Below are 12,273 nucleotides of genomic sequence, written 5' to 3' on the forward strand. Positions count from 1 at the left end.
TGTGGTGCAGTTGAGGAAAACATTTCTACAATGGATGCCAAAATTAAATTTACTTTAAAAAAAAAAATCCATACACACCTCTTTTCTTTTATATAAAATGCTTAATAAATACAAATTCATTTAAAGGCAAACAGCTATGCATTTCTTCCTTGTAAATGAAAAAAGTAATACCACTTATTTCAAAATAATAAGATTGCAGTACTAATCTTGCAGCTTAGACGGTCTGCAAACAATCTGATGTCTATTGTTTCAAGATAATGTCTCAGGGTAACTCTGAGAATATTTTCTTCCTCAGATATTCTTTCCATGCATCTTCTGTGGAAAGCTCCATTGAGTTCCATTCAAAGTGAGGAATCTGTAGGAATACGCATTATTAGCAAAACCACACTTTTGTCGTCAGAAATATGCGTTATCTTTCTACTGACCTGTAGTACATGATATCCTAAAATTTCCAGATGTCTTTTCTTCATCATGGCCTCTCCTTTCATGTGCCAGGAATTTTTGCAGAACGATTTGAAGTCCAGGAAATCCAAGGCAATGCTAGACAGATTTAGAGAATCGTATTATGTCTGTTTTTTTAACATGTTCTCATGCACGAAAGAGCAAGTGCAGGTCACATGACTCCTACCGGCGAGCTCCGGGCGGCAGCTCCATCCTATCTCTGTCTTCCGATCCGGACTGCCAGTGAATGTTTCCGTTCTCACTGATCTGCAGCTGACTGGGCTCGCTGTACGGTACCGGATGAAGATGGCGATCCAGGACAAGTTCAAAATCTGATGAAAATATCACAGTTGTCATGTACCTACAGAAGCAGCAATACTGTATCTAGGACTGTCATCCTGTACCACTGTATGTCTGTGAATGGATTTAGTCAATTAAATATTACACTGGGTCACTATACATCAAATCAACTCTAATATACTTAATGGTGCATAGCACAAAGGTAAAGGTTAAGCATGGAAATGAACTTATGTACCATTAAAAAAAATAAATAAATAAAATTTAATATTTCGGTTAAAACAGAGGTTAGACCAAGGCAAATAATTTTGTCTTTATTTTTTTTAAAAATTAAAACAGATTTGTTTGTCTTTATTTTTGTTTGACAAGGTAATGCTTAAGCATGGAAATGAAATTGTAAAATAAAATAAAATAAATACCTTTTGTGTATATCTCATTTCACTGTTAAACTGTATTTTGTCATGTCATGGCTTTCAGCTATTTTGAGAGGGATTTGTGATGAAAAAATAGGCTGTTTTGTGTACGTGCACAATGAGACCAGGGAATGTGTTTTTAAAAGGTAAAAATTTTATATTGTATTATATTGGCCACTGAAAAACAAAATGGTCTGTTTTATATGTAATGCTGGTTCAAAACTCACCGACAGTATAGAAGTATGGTGTCAGCACTGCTGCTTTGGCACAGTTCATCCCACCCAGGATGTCCCCGAGCAACTTATGGATCTGCTGCTGAGCTGGACCAATGGAGCTGTTGGCTACAGTGTGGAAAACAAGATTTCTAAATAAAAACACTTTAGTTCTTACATTAAACCTATTAAATCTATTTGTTACTTGCATCTTGAGCAGCAAACCAGCATATTAGAATGATTTCTGAAAGATCATATGACACTGAAGTCTGGGGTAACGATGCTGACCTCTCTTCTGCAGCTGTTTACAGTAGCGCTCATGAAACCAAGGCACCTGGAACTCAGGACACTCCAGACACACGGCCCGATTCAGCTCCATGAGACGGAGACGGATGCGCATGTTTAGAGCATCCGGAAAGGCTGTCAGCAATGAGAAAAAAACACAACACTAAACAACAAAGAACTATTAAATATCACCATACTTCTCAGTTGATTGATAACACACCTGATAAAAACGTCACAGTAAGTAATCCTCACCACTCCAGTCTATCAATTAACTATTTTGGTCGGAAGCAGAAGTTTGAAGTTAATGTCTTCATGATGGATTTGTTTCTCACAAACATGCAGCTTTTCGCTTCACAAGACGTTAACTGATGGTCTGGAGTGGTGTGGATTATTGTGATGTTTTTATCAGCTGTTTGGACTCTCATTCACTGCAGAGGATCGATTGATGAGCAACAGATGTAATGCTACATTTTTCCAAAAGAAACAAACTCATGTCCTTTTTGGATGGCCTGAGGGTGAATAGATTTTTACCACATTTTAATTTTGGGATGAACTATTCCTTTAAGTTTCATATGAATGCACATATGAGACATACTCTCCAGATGGGCATCCAACTTTGCAAGAAAGTCCACATTGAAGATCTCTCTGACCACCTCCTCAGGGAAATAATCAGCCAAAGCCAGTGCATATGCCAAGAGAACCAGCAGGTGAGGGTCAAAAGAACCTGTTTAAATCAGCAAAAACAGGTTACAGTTCAACTTCAAGTTTTTAAGATTAGAAACTTTTATAAATGCATAATGGAAGAATCTTACTAATATACGGAGTGAAATGTCGAATGCACACATCGAAAAACTCTTCCGCCTTTGGTGGGTCATAATTTAGCACAGCGAAAGGCAGCAAAGTGGAATAGGTTGCAGAGTAATGAATCTGTTCCAAAGAGACAAACATATAAATTTATTTAACAACAGGAGTTTCTGATGCATTTTTTTTTTTTAATTAATAATAATAATCATGTTTCTTGAGCAGCAAATCAGCATATTAGAATGATTTCTGAAGAATCATGTGACACTGAAGACTGGAGTAATGATGCTGAAAATTCAGCTTTGCATCACAGGAATTAATTGCATTTTAAAATATATCCAAATAGAAAACATTTATTTTAAATTGTAATAATTTTTTTTTTTTTTCATTTATTTTTTTATTAAATAAAAATGGCCTTAGTGAGCATGAGACTTCTTTCAAACATATTTTACAAAAACTTTCTGGGCCCAAACTTTTAAACAGTAAAGTATATCTCATTAAATGGCAATCAATCAATAAAACAAGTAATTATATAGATTATATATTCTATACACACATTGCGTAAAACAAAATGCATTGAACTAACTGAAAGAAGTTTAAATACTAAAAGCAATAAAACTGAAATTAAATAAATTAAAGCTAAATATAAATTTAAAAAAAAGAAAAAAAAAAGACAAAAGCACATAGCAAAATTACAAAAGCTTAAATTAAAACGAAAAAAAAAAATGTAACATTTTTTAAAAAAGTATTAAAACAATATTTAAGATGACTCCCACCTTGTCTATATTTTCAATCGTCACACTAGCGATACGGTCCATCAGCGCGGCACAGAAGTAGTTAGTCCTGGTCAGATAAACACTCAGCTCATGCACATTAGTCCAGGATACCTGGTCAGTCAGATTCTGCATGGCGACCATAGACTCTTCCAGCAGCATCTCATCAAACCACCCCCCCGACAAATACTTCACTTCATCCAGGACAACGTCCAGACTCTCGAAGCTGTGCAGCCGCTCGCGACTGCAGCGGTTCAGGGTCTGGAGCAGGCGAACGTAGTTGCTGGAGGTGTTGTGCCGGTACGAGGAATCGTTGCGAATCCACTTGGCGACGACCGTGGCGTAAGTGTTGAGGTCGTTTAGGTTGCACTGCGGGATCACGGTGTTCACCCGGGAAAGGACGGCCTCGTCAGGACGGGAAGAAGGAAGCATGGACAGAACCCTGGTTAGCATGGTCACCTCGTATGGATACACACTGCCCTGCAGGTAACTATGAATGATGATAAAAAAACAACAACCATTAAAAACATAAATGTTAAATAAGATGGTTCAATAGTGTTATTTCTTCATAATAAGGTCTCATTAGTTACTTGTTAATGGATTTGCAAAAATTAACTAATGGTGAGCAATATATTTATTTTTTACATAATGTATTAGTCTTTGTTAATGTTAGTTAATACAAATAAAAAATATATTTATATAATAATTAATAATTGTTTTTATAATAATATACACATAGTTCATTGTTTGCCCATGTTACTAATGTTAACATACAAATTTTGATTTAACAAAAGTATTAATAAATGTTTAAATGAATATTAAATAAGTTAATAAATTATTTAAAAGTAGTGTTTATTGTTAGTTCACGTAACCTTAAAGACTCCAAAAAACATGACTTTAAATGATATAAACACTGCTGTTCAGACATTTTAGTTCTGGGGATTTAGATGGGGATTCAGATTTTAATTTTTTTATATATATAATTAATAATAATTAATAATTTTATTCAGCAAAGATGCATTAAATTGATCCATTATATTTATAATGTTAAAAAAAGATAACAATTTTAAATAAACACTTTTCTTTTGAACATTTTATACATGAGAAAATCCTAAAGAAAATATCTGTTTCCTCAAAAACACAGTATTAAGCAGCAAAGCTGTATTCAGCATTAATAATAATAAATGTTTCTTCAGCAGTAAATCAGCATATTAGAATGATTTCTGCAGGATCATGTGACACTGAAGACTGGAGTAATGATGATGAAAATTCAGCTTTACACCACAGGAATGAATTACATTGTAAAATATAATCAATTAAAAAAAATTGCAATAATATTTCACAATATTGCTGCTTTTACTGTATTCAAATAAATGCAGCCATGGTGAGCATAAAAAAAAAAAAAAAACGTCTTTCACAATATCGGAGCAGCTTTCCAGCGGTGGAGAGAACTCAAGGTGAGTAACGTTGATTTTGCTTTGTTTCACACAATTTATCTGTGTTGGCTTTTGTTCGAATATGCTTGTGTGTCATCTTTGCTTGTTTCCACGATCGTCATTAATGCCAGGGTTGTATGCGTACGTGTGGGGCGATGATTTCAAAATAAGGGCGAGGTCCTGTCGGGGTATGGGCGTGTTCGTTTTGGTGCTTTCAAATATCAACATCGTTTGACAAAAATCGCTTAGTGCTTCTTTAATATCCATCCTGTGCATTTAAACTGAGTGCTCTCTTCCCTCTGTCATTACAAGACACGCCCCTTTAGTGCTGATTGGCTACAAGTGTGTTTTGGGACTCGGTCCGATGCTGTGGTCAAAAGAGCTTTTCAAAAATCGCTTAGTGCACCTTTAATTACAAGACTCTGAGATTGAAGTTAAAAACTTCAGTCACTAATCGATCTCTCTGGTTTTGGAAACACTTACTGCAGCAGTTTGGCTTTCAGTCTGGAGAAGATCTCTGGATTCTGGCAGTGCAGCAGGATGAGCGATTGAGTGATTCGAGCTATTTCCACCGCCCTATACATCTCCAGATTCCTTAAGAGTACTGCTGACATCCTGTCAAGAAAGACATGGTAAGATCTCCTCTCCTGTTTCTAGTCATGACTGCTGTGCATGAGATTTTTCTGACACAACAATTACTGCATTGCTGTTGAAGCTGGATGGTATGAAGATATAAACCAAGCGTTGGTAGAAATATGTCATCTGTATGCGTTAATGCCATTTTTTAAACCAGAGTAAACATATTTAATCTTATCCAATCAAATCAGATTTTAGAGTCCTTTAGTTTAAGGGAAAAATGTAAGAATTAACTTTTTTGTGATAAATAATCTTTTATTTTAGTTTGTGAAAAAAAAAAAAAAAAAATCAAATGTGATGAACTTAATTTACTGAAATATCCACAAATATGCAATACTACATATCAACATATTAATATTAAAATAAAAGGAAAATGACAAATATCCAGGAAAAATTGGATTTGTACAATGGTAAAAACTGAACATATTTAAAATGTAATTTATTCCTGTGATACAAAGCTGAATTTTCAGCATCATTACTCCAGTCTTCAGAAATCATTCAATATGCTGATTTGATGCTCAAGAAACATCCTATTATTAACACTTAATATTAATGTTGAAAACATTTTTTTTTTTTCAGAATTTTTTGAAAAAGAGAAAGTTCAAAAGAACAGCAATTATTTGAAATAGAAATCTAAGAATAATGTATTTACTGTCACTTTTGATCAATTTCATGCATCCTTGATGAACAAAAGTTTTAATTACTTAAAAAAAACGTACTGACCCCAAACGTTTGAATAGTTGTGTTCCATTTAAAATATAAAATGTTTGCAGTGACATAAGATTTTAGTTATGTCACCTACCCCAACTCTAATAATTATTTGTCTGTGAGTTTCTGACATGTGGATGTAATGCAGAATGCACTTATCTTACTTGTTTATTAACTGAAGGTTTCTGCATTGCATCTCCTCCATAGTCTCCACCACACCTAAAGCCTGATGGGGATTCAGCTCATCAGCCAATAGCAGTGCTGTACTCTCTAACCTGCAAGACCAAACAAACAAATCAAGTCATACTGTTGTGATTTTTCTCCAAGCTGGTTTGTCTGGTTCGTGGCTTAACCACTTTTACACTTAATCCCTATGGACAAAACGATAAAATACACTCACTGTTGAACTTTACAATAAGGATGCCAAGGAGTCAATTTATAAAAAAAAAAAAAAAACAAGGCAACATTTCTCATTTTACTTTCAGATGGAATACTAAAATTGCTAAAACTATAGCTATAAGTTAAGTAGAAATATATATATATAGTATATATTATATAAACACACAATATAAGAAATATTAATAAAAAAATATATATTATATGTGACAACAAAACCAGTCTTAAGTCGCTGGGGTATATTTGTAGCAATAGCCAAAAATACATTGTATGGGTCAAAATTATTGAATTTTCTTTTATCAAAAATCATTAGGACATTAAGTGAAGATCATGTTCCATGAAGATATTTTGTAAATTTCCTACTGTAAATATATCAAAACTTAATTTTTGATTAGTAATATGCATTGCTAAGAACTTAATTTGGACAACTTTAAAGGTGATTTTCTCAATATTTAGATTTTTTTGCACCCTCGGATTCCAGATTTTCAAATAGTTGTATCTCAGCCAAATATTGTCCGATCCTAATAAACCATACATCAATGGAAAGCTTATTTATTCATCTCTCAGATGATGTATCAAGCCTTATGACTGGTTTTACGGTCCAGGGTCACATATTAACTAACAGAAATAACATTTTAAGTAGCAAAATTACTAAAACTGAAATAAATATAAATTAAAGCTAAAGAGAAATATATATTGAAAAATGACTAAAAGACAACTAAATTACTATAAATTAAAGCAAAAGTTGAAAAATGAAAACAGCAAAATAAAAGCTAATTAAAATATCAATAAATACTATAATAGCACATAAATAATACTAAAATAACATAAAAGCATAAAACAATTGTTATTAGAAGAATAAGGGATACTTTCCCTTGCTCACCCCTCTCTGACACCTTGCCTTGCCATTGGTCCTAAAGAAGCAAAGAGTTTGGTGAAAGTGGCAGGATCAGTGCATGTGTCCACCAGCTCCATGAGTCTCTGTTTCACAGCCAGCCGGAAATCACAGTTATTGTACTGCATCGAGTGATACAGTCCCAGAATGATGCTGATGTGCTCTATGTCCAACCGGGGGACGTTCTGCAGGAGAAGCTGGTTACATTTCTCCAGGAGGGGGCGGTGCATCTGTCTGACATTTCGGATGAACTGCACAACTCTTCTGGGGTTGTTGAAGTGCAACGGGTTCATTTTGTCCAAAAGGGAGTCCGCTTTTTTAAACAGTGCATCCCGCAGCTGTGGCGACACCAGGGCAAAAATACAGTTCATCAAGGGTGTGAGCACTCTGTAAGGAGGATACGAGTAAATACATTTGTATTTTTGTTGTACTATACCTTTAATGTGCGTGATGGTTAAAAAAAAAACAGACCTGGCGTCTTGAATCGAGTCCAGTCTTTGACTCACTATCTGCGTAATCTGACCCATCAAGGGGCTGTGCTGCAGGAACTGATCGCTCAGACAGACCGCAAACTTTGAAAGTGTCGTCATCTGGAATCTGAAAACACAGAAAGCTTGACTTAAGACATAAATATTTCATTGCACTTTTATGGGGCATTTATAGGCAACTTATGTTTTTAAATAATCATGCTTAACAGCAGAATTACTGGTGAAAACTACATTAACCACGAGACCCTGCAAATAACATAGGAAGATTCGGTCTCCATATGCACTCAAATTACCGGTATATTTACTCAAAATGTGCATATATACACTATATTGAAAATTGTATTTTAGACATTTATTACTTATTTACTGTACATTTTGTGTAATTATATTGTGTGTGTATATATAAATGCAGTGTGTGTGTATATATATATATATATATATATATATATATATATATATATATATATATATATATATATATATATATAAATGCATATATATAAGCATATTTTATAACTAAATAATTTGTCATTTTAGAATATTTAAGAATATTTTGCATAAATAATTATGCAGATATTTACTGTATTTCAAATATATTTGCATAGTCTATATTAATACTTTGCATACATATATAAATGCAGACATATATGTATATTTTATACCAAACATAAAACACTATACATTTTACATCTACTGAGTTTATATGGAATAATATGCATATTTGCATAAATAAATAAATATCCATATATATGTGTATTTTGCCATAAACATAAAACATACTGTGTTACATTTATATGAATATTTATATGCATTTTGGATAAGCAGATTTACGTGCATTTTTTGCAATAAACAAAAATATATTGCATATTTCACATTTATGTATATAAAATATATGTATGCATATTTTGCATAAAATCATAAAATATATTGTATATTTACACCTATTGCAATATACACACACACACACACACACACGTTTGTTTTAGTGGTTTACGGGGACTCTCCATAGGCGTAATGGTTTTTATACTGTACAAACTGTATGTGCTATTGCCCTACACCAACCCTACACCTAAACCTACCCCTTACAGGAGACTGTCTGCATTTTTAGATTTAAAAAACCCACCATTTAGTATGTTTTTTAAGCCTTTTGATTTACGGGGACATAGGCAGTGTCCTCATAAACCACCTTCAAATTGTAATACCTCTGTCATACCCATGTTATTATACAAATTTTGTCCCCGTAAACCACAAAAACCAGTACACATATACACACAATTATGCATTTATGTGCAGCTTTATCACGAACCTCTCTAGTCTGTTCCAAGCCTCTGTCACCAGCTGCTGCACAAGAGAGTCATGGTGTTCTACTCGAAGCCTGCAAAACAAGATATCAAAGACTGGCTATTTACCCACAAACTTTTAATTAGGACACCATATATACAGTGCAGTTTAGACAATAGCTCTGTTTCAGAACCTAGTGAGCTGCCTACATAGATAGCTGCCTACTAAGGGAGCATTCTGACTGAAATGAAACATGACCAAATGCCTAGAAAACTTTTTGATTCAAATAAATTGAAACAGAGCACAACACTCTAAATATTGAGGCAAAAAAGTCAAATCTTTTAATAAGAATCTCTTTCATCCGACATGTTAGAATAACTTTTTCATTCTAATGCAGTGCATTACTGTATTGCTTTCTCCCAAAGAATTCATGCGATTCTGTGTTAGAATTTGACTCAGGGAAGATCTCTCAAAACACAGCTTGATGCCTATAATACCTTAAAATAATATCTAGGTAGCTTTTGGAACAAAGCTTTTCTTTGACCTTCATATTTTCTCTCTGTACCTGAGCACCACATAAAGCGTATCCACCACTGAAGCGTCATCCATGAGGCTGATTTTGTTTTCAGCCAGAACTCGAAGTGTCAGGAACTGCGGGTGATTCCGGACCTGATCGATTGTCCTGAGAATGTGTGCTCGCTCTCGTTGAAACTTCCACAGCTGTCCAATAGCATAGCTCACATGGCTCACGGACAGCTTGGCTTTGTTCCGGCCCACCACATCGAACACCTGGTCTTCAGCAGAGCACGTCTGGAGCTGCTCTAGCACCTGATCACGGCTGACGGCCCCGCTGTGAAACAGTCTGCGGGAACATGCCCGAAACAATCGGAGCCGGAACATGACAGAGGACGGCCGGCGTCAGGATACACTCCACATACTAGACAGATCAGACGCACCCAAGAATCAGATCATCAGCTTGAATACTGTCATTATTAAAGCAAAAGAAAATAATGTCAAATATTAAGACATTCTGAAATAGATGTAAATTGTGCACTCGTTGTTTTTATGCTAACAATATAATTTTTATAAAATTAAATTAGAAAAGACTTTAAAAAGTACATTCACAACAACTAGTCTAAATTTTTATTACAATAATTGAACATTTTTGTGTAAATATCATGCATTCTTTTATTTTTTGTCATATCACAAAAAATACACTACCAGTCAAGTTTTTGAACAGTAAAAGTCTCTTCTGCTCACCAAGCCTGCATTTATTTTGATCCAAAGTACAGCAAAAAAAAAGTAAAACTTTTACATATTTTTACTATTTAAAATAAATGTTTTCTACTTGAATGTGTTTTAAAATGTCATTTATTCCTTTGATTTCAAAGCTGAATTTTTGGAACCTCACTCCAGTCACATGATCCTTCAGAAATCATTCTAATATTCTGATCAGCATTTATCTGAAATAGAAATCTTTTGTAACATTCTAAAATGTCTTTACCATCACTTTTGATAAATTTAAAGCATCCTTGCTAAATAAAAGTATTAATTTATATAATATATAAAATTATACTTAAAATAAAATTGTATATTATTTTTTATAATATAAAAAATTATACTGACTCCAAGCTTTTGAATGGCATAGTGTATAATGTTACAAAAGCTTTTTTATTTCAGATAAATACTCATTTTTGGACCTTTCTATTCATCAAAGAATCCTGAAATAAATTTGCTCAATTGTTTTAAATATTGATAATAATAATAATAATAATAAATAAATCTTTCTTGAATAGCAAATCAGCATATTAGAATGATTTCTGAAGGATCATGTGACACTGAAGACTTGAGAAAATTTAGCTTTGATAACAGGAATAAATTACATTTTACAATATATTCAAATAGAAAGCAGTTATTTAAACAGCAAAAATATTTTACAATATTACTGCTTTTGCTGTATTTCATAAGCAGTAATAGTTCAAAAACTTTTGACTGGTAGTATACATGATTACAATATTATACAATATACAACATTATTACATTATGCATGATTAAGAAATTAAAATTATGAAAATCCTGGAAAACATGCAGATATTACAGAAATAACTAAATAATATTATACACACACACACACACACACACACACACATATAAAACAACTATAATATTAGATACTTATATTTTAAGCATATATGTGCATAATGTCACCATGTATATATTATCAAAATCTTATTAAAAGCTTCTTAGTTTTGCCATAACACAAATCAGCTGAATTTTGATTTGTCTTCAGTCTTTTAAACTCTTACCTAACGCCCTTAACATGTCTACTAGAAACAGTCAACTAGCAAACACATACTTAAGAGTTAGAGTTAGTTCTTAACACTGAAAGTTAGCTCCATCTGACAGCAGCAGATGTGTTGGACAGGAGCATGTGCTATATCAATAAATCCGGATAAGAGAGATTCACAGTACCTTCAGCTTCAACATCAGATAGCCATGATATAACACACATGTAACGAGTGTCCTGTGCTGCAGCAGATCACGTGCGAGAGGACAGATGTGCTCAGAGGAGTTTACAGTCCCACAGATGCGCGCTACTGCTTGTGCTTGATGTGCAGCTGCTTAACGTGCATGTAAGAACAATGTTTTAGCGACCATGTGTACAGAAAAGAGGAAAACTTGGGTGACATGGTCAATGCTGCTGCTGCTTCTTCTTCTTCGATTGTATGGCTGGTAGCACCAACGTTAAAGTGCATTATCGCCACCTACTGTATTGGAGTGTGAACCAGAGTTTACCCATTTCATAAAAACAAACAAACAAACAAAAAACATTAAATTCTCTTAATCAGCTCTGTTCTCTTGAGATAAAGAAATAAACTCTCTAAACCATAAGTAACTATATTTTTATTTTATTTATTATTTTTAAGGTTTTATTCAGCATAGTATGTCCAACCCTTAATCTTGTTAGAATATTTTCCTCTTTGATGCTTCTTTTAGTTATCCTCACTACTCCTACTTATGGTCAATGCTACTACTGGCTTCCTGTTTAAGGCAGAGCACAGCCAAAAGTCACGGTGTCTGTCAAAATAAAAGTCACACCGTGCGCTCGAAAAAATATTTTAGCACTGTGGGACAAATATGAAAACATTATTTCATATTATTTAATATGTTGATAATATATATTTATATGTTAATAATATATTAAATAGAT

General features: G+C 33.6%; 1 protein-coding gene across 1 annotated transcript; it reads right to left on the bottom strand.

The window, feature by feature from the left end:
- Nucleotides 1–73: 73 nt before the first annotated feature.
- Nucleotides 74–11,811, bottom strand: fastkd1 (FAST kinase domains 1). The gene is made up of 15 exons (XM_058786974.1): nt 11,535–11,811; nt 9,628–9,999; nt 9,088–9,156; nt 7,765–7,890; nt 7,282–7,680; nt 6,167–6,277; nt 5,142–5,273; nt 3,226–3,712; nt 2,461–2,575; nt 2,244–2,372; nt 1,652–1,783; nt 1,379–1,492; nt 629–773; nt 426–540; nt 74–355 (listed from the first exon to the last, which is right to left on the bottom strand). The coding sequence occupies exons 2-15, from the start codon at nt 9,960–9,962 to the stop codon at nt 263–265; spliced, it is 2,502 nt and encodes an 833-aa protein (XP_058642957.1). The 5' UTR covers nt 9,963–9,999; nt 11,535–11,811; the 3' UTR covers nt 74–262.
- Nucleotides 11,812–12,273: the final 462 nt, after the last annotated feature.

Source organism: Onychostoma macrolepis, chromosome 09 (assembly GCF_012432095.1).
Source record: "Onychostoma macrolepis isolate SWU-2019 chromosome 09, ASM1243209v1, whole genome shotgun sequence".
Classification (NCBI taxonomy): Eukaryota; Metazoa; Chordata; class Actinopteri; order Cypriniformes; family Cyprinidae; genus Onychostoma; species Onychostoma macrolepis.

Bases quoted from the DNA above. Each gene is read 5' to 3' on its own strand.
- fastkd1 (XM_058786974.1), bottom strand. From the start codon at position 9,962: ATGTTCCGGCTCCGATTGTTTCGGGCATGTTCCCGCAGACTGTTTCAC. The intron at 1,493-1,651 runs GTCAGCATCGTT...TCCACACTGTAG, and splicing joins TAAACAGCTGCAGAAGAGAG to CCAACAGCTCCATTGGTCCA. The intron at 541-628 runs GTAGGAGTCATG...AAATCTGTCTAG, and splicing joins CTGCCGCCCGGAGCTCGCCG to CATTGCCTTGGATTTCCTGG.